The sequence below is a fragment of the Belonocnema kinseyi genome, chromosome 10 (assembly GCF_010883055.1).
Source record: "Belonocnema kinseyi isolate 2016_QV_RU_SX_M_011 chromosome 10, B_treatae_v1, whole genome shotgun sequence".
In the NCBI taxonomy this organism is placed as follows: Eukaryota; Metazoa; Arthropoda; class Insecta; order Hymenoptera; family Cynipidae; genus Belonocnema; species Belonocnema kinseyi.
The window spans coordinates 90,647,477-90,650,188 of record NC_046666.1 but is presented as its reverse complement, the minus strand read 5'-3'; the positions used below and the strand labels follow the sequence as shown (position 1 = coordinate 90,650,188).

Sequence of the window (2,712 nt, the reverse complement as noted above, 5' to 3'; positions counted from 1 at the left end):
ATTCTGTAAAATTCTCCTTCTAGTACTTTTAAAAGTTTGCAACCAGTTTGAATTCAGAAGCTGTTGAATTTAAAGTAGTTGTCAATTTCTATACAATTAGTTATACAGATGCATTATATAATGGGGATACTTTTATGAAATTGATATTTGAATGAATTTGATAGCTGTTAAATTTAAACTGCGTGAAACTTTATATACAATTCATTGTATGGGTACATTACGTAGTGTCGAGACTTAATATTTTAAAAATTAGGACTAATTATTGTACAGACTAGTAATCACGAATGCGGAGTCTTAAAAAAAGGAAAGTAAAAAGAGTATGTTTATTTTTTCAGAAATCAAGTTTACGCAGCGTTATTAGTGTAGCCTTAGCAATTTACTTCTAAATCAAGACATTCCTTAAAATTCTGAAACTAAGTTACAATGTCCTGTTCGAAAAAAAAAACATAAGTTAACACGAATGACATTAATCTATGCGTATTACAAGAACACAAGTTGTTAGACAGCTTTGTCCACTACCTTGAGTATTTCGCTGCATTGCGAAAACAGTCTGATTCAGCTTCAGAATATTAATTACACCTACATTTTGTCAAATGAGAATGTAGACTGCTTCAAGCAAATTTTATTCATATATATATATATATAAAATGAGTATAAGGAGTTTCCACATCTTTTTTGTAAATTATTTATTCTACTGAAGTGGTGCGAAGAAAATGCAACGGATTCTATCGCATAAATAAACTTTTATACAAAAATAATTAGACTTTTAATTTAAATGTTAATTACCAGAAGCTTTTAGTGTACAGTTTGGGTCTGTTTACGTATTGCGTAATGCCCTTTTCTGGCAACATATCCCTTCCCTCAATACCTTTACTATATCAACTGTATTTAACTTTAACATGGGCGTAACACTAAAGCTGGTCTCCCCTCCCCCAAATAATATGCACTTTAGGACATTAATGCAAAATTCAACGTTTTTAACACAATTTTTTAAGAGAGCGTTATAGAAAAATTCAGTATTTGGCCCCAAAGACACAAAAATGATGGCAAATAACTTAAAATTAGTGAATTATGACACGAGGACCTTAACTACGTGGAAAGAAAAAGTGCATTAAACTGAAATTAATTAATTTTCTATAAAAGTGAACTAAAATACAAAAAATAATCCGTTATTAATTTTTTGAACTGAATATAAATGGAGTGACTTGAGAGTGCTTGTTCTTTTACAACGAATGTTTTCCGTCCAATTTGAGGTATTGGTTACTTAAGTAAAAGCAGTCTAACGTTATAAACCTGAAAAAGAAATTATATTTTAGCACGGAGAAAATGATTGATTCTTAAAATAAAATAAATATAAATTATTCACCTGTACAATAATATAACAAGAGGAGCTGTTGCCGCATGCCACAAAGAGTGAGCGTCAAAAATCCAAAAAATTGGTGGAAAATCGGCTACTTCCAAAAAAGTAACAGTGACGGTTAAAACAGTGAACCAACCAATGAAATATGCGTGAGGCAATTTTATATGATTCCGGTACCACCATATCATGGCTAGAGCGAATGTCAGAAATCCTGCGATTTAAATGTTTATTAAGAATGCTATAGTTTATTCTTTAAACGATAGTTCCTGTTTATTTGCATTTTAAATGATCATGGCAAAAAATTCTTCAACTTTTCAGTAATATTACTATTATTAAAAAAATCAAGAGAAATATTTTGTAATTTACTGTGACTAATAAAGCTATTTTTTGTCTGCCAATCTTTAGAATGCTTCAATGTACATACATATATGCAATACAGTAGAATTTAGTACATATATTTTATGTTTTATAAAAATTAACTTTTGGCATTAGTGAATGAAAAAAAGGGATGTTCGGAAACATAGTTAGTATCAAAATAAAATGCATTTACCGAGTGCAATGTTGAATTTCATATTATACCCATAATTAATTTTTCCAGACCAGAGATGGGATAAATGTGTCACAAGCATGCTCACATATGCGAAAGAGATTGCAGAAACGGTTTTTATATTAACTGAGTTTTTATAACTTATCCTGAAAAAGTAAAAAAGAAAAAATTAGTTTAATTTGTGCATTTTGAAAGAAGACCTAACAATAAAAAATTGTAATTCAAGGGCATGAGTGCAAAATTGCATGCCACCAACGAAATTGTGTGGAAGAAATAAAATACTGTTATATCGTTATTAGCTGTTAATACTAGTTATAGCGTCTCAAATCTGAATGTTTTTTTCATCGGCACAAAAATGAGCATTGGACAAAGAGCCAATATTAAGTTTTGTTAAAAACTCGGTAAAATGTTTACTGCAACGTTTAAATTGATTGTCCAAAGATTCGATTCATCGCATTTTGACCAACCATATGGGCTATTGGAAGGTGTGTGCTCACTTTGTGCTGAACAAGTTACTGACGACCAAAAATTGCTCAGAATACAACATTGCAAGGACATCGTTAAGGAGGCCAACAAGGACAAAAACTTCCTTTACAATATTATTACTGGTGACGAAATGTAGTGTTTCCAGTACGATCCACAAAAAAATCGTCAAAGTTCCGAATGGAGTCCAAAAAACGGCTCTTTGTTCAATGCTCATTTTTGTAACGATGAAAAAACATACTCAAATTTGAGACGCTATAACTCCGCTTCCAGTAAACCAAATATTCCTATTGAAAAAGTCCTGTTTACTTTGAGACAGACT

At 30.9% G+C, this 2,712-nt stretch overlaps 2 protein-coding genes across 3 annotated transcripts in view; both read right to left on the bottom strand.

The window, feature by feature from the left end:
* Positions 1 to 2,712, bottom strand: part of LOC117181385 (integrin alpha-PS1) — a 71,390-nt gene that overhangs the window by 3,266 nt on the left and 65,412 nt on the right. The window lies entirely within an intron of this gene.
* On the bottom strand, positions 168 to 2,500 carry LOC117181386 (post-GPI attachment to proteins factor 3-like). Its single transcript, XM_033373990.1, has 3 exons — positions 1,911 to 2,500; positions 1,367 to 1,571; positions 168 to 1,293 (listed from the first exon to the last, which is right to left on the bottom strand). The coding sequence occupies exons 1-3, from the start codon at positions 1,987 to 1,989 to the stop codon at positions 1,224 to 1,226; spliced, it is 354 nt and encodes a 117-aa protein (XP_033229881.1). The 5' UTR covers positions 1,990 to 2,500; the 3' UTR covers positions 168 to 1,223.

What these genes read in the sequence shown, in the direction of transcription:
- LOC117181386 (XM_033373990.1), bottom strand. Translation starts at nt 1,989, where the DNA reads ATGCTTGTGACACATTTATCCCATCTCTGGTCTGGAAAAATTAATTAT. An exon ending in GAAATTCAACATTGCACTCG is followed by an intron (nt 1,572 to 1,910) that starts GTAAATGCATTT and finishes TTTAAATCGCAG; the next exon opens with GATTTCTGACATTCGCTCTA. An exon ending in CTTGTTATATTATTGTACAG is followed by an intron (nt 1,294 to 1,366) that starts GTGAATAATTTA and finishes TTTCTTTTTCAG; the next exon opens with GTTTATAACGTTAGACTGCT.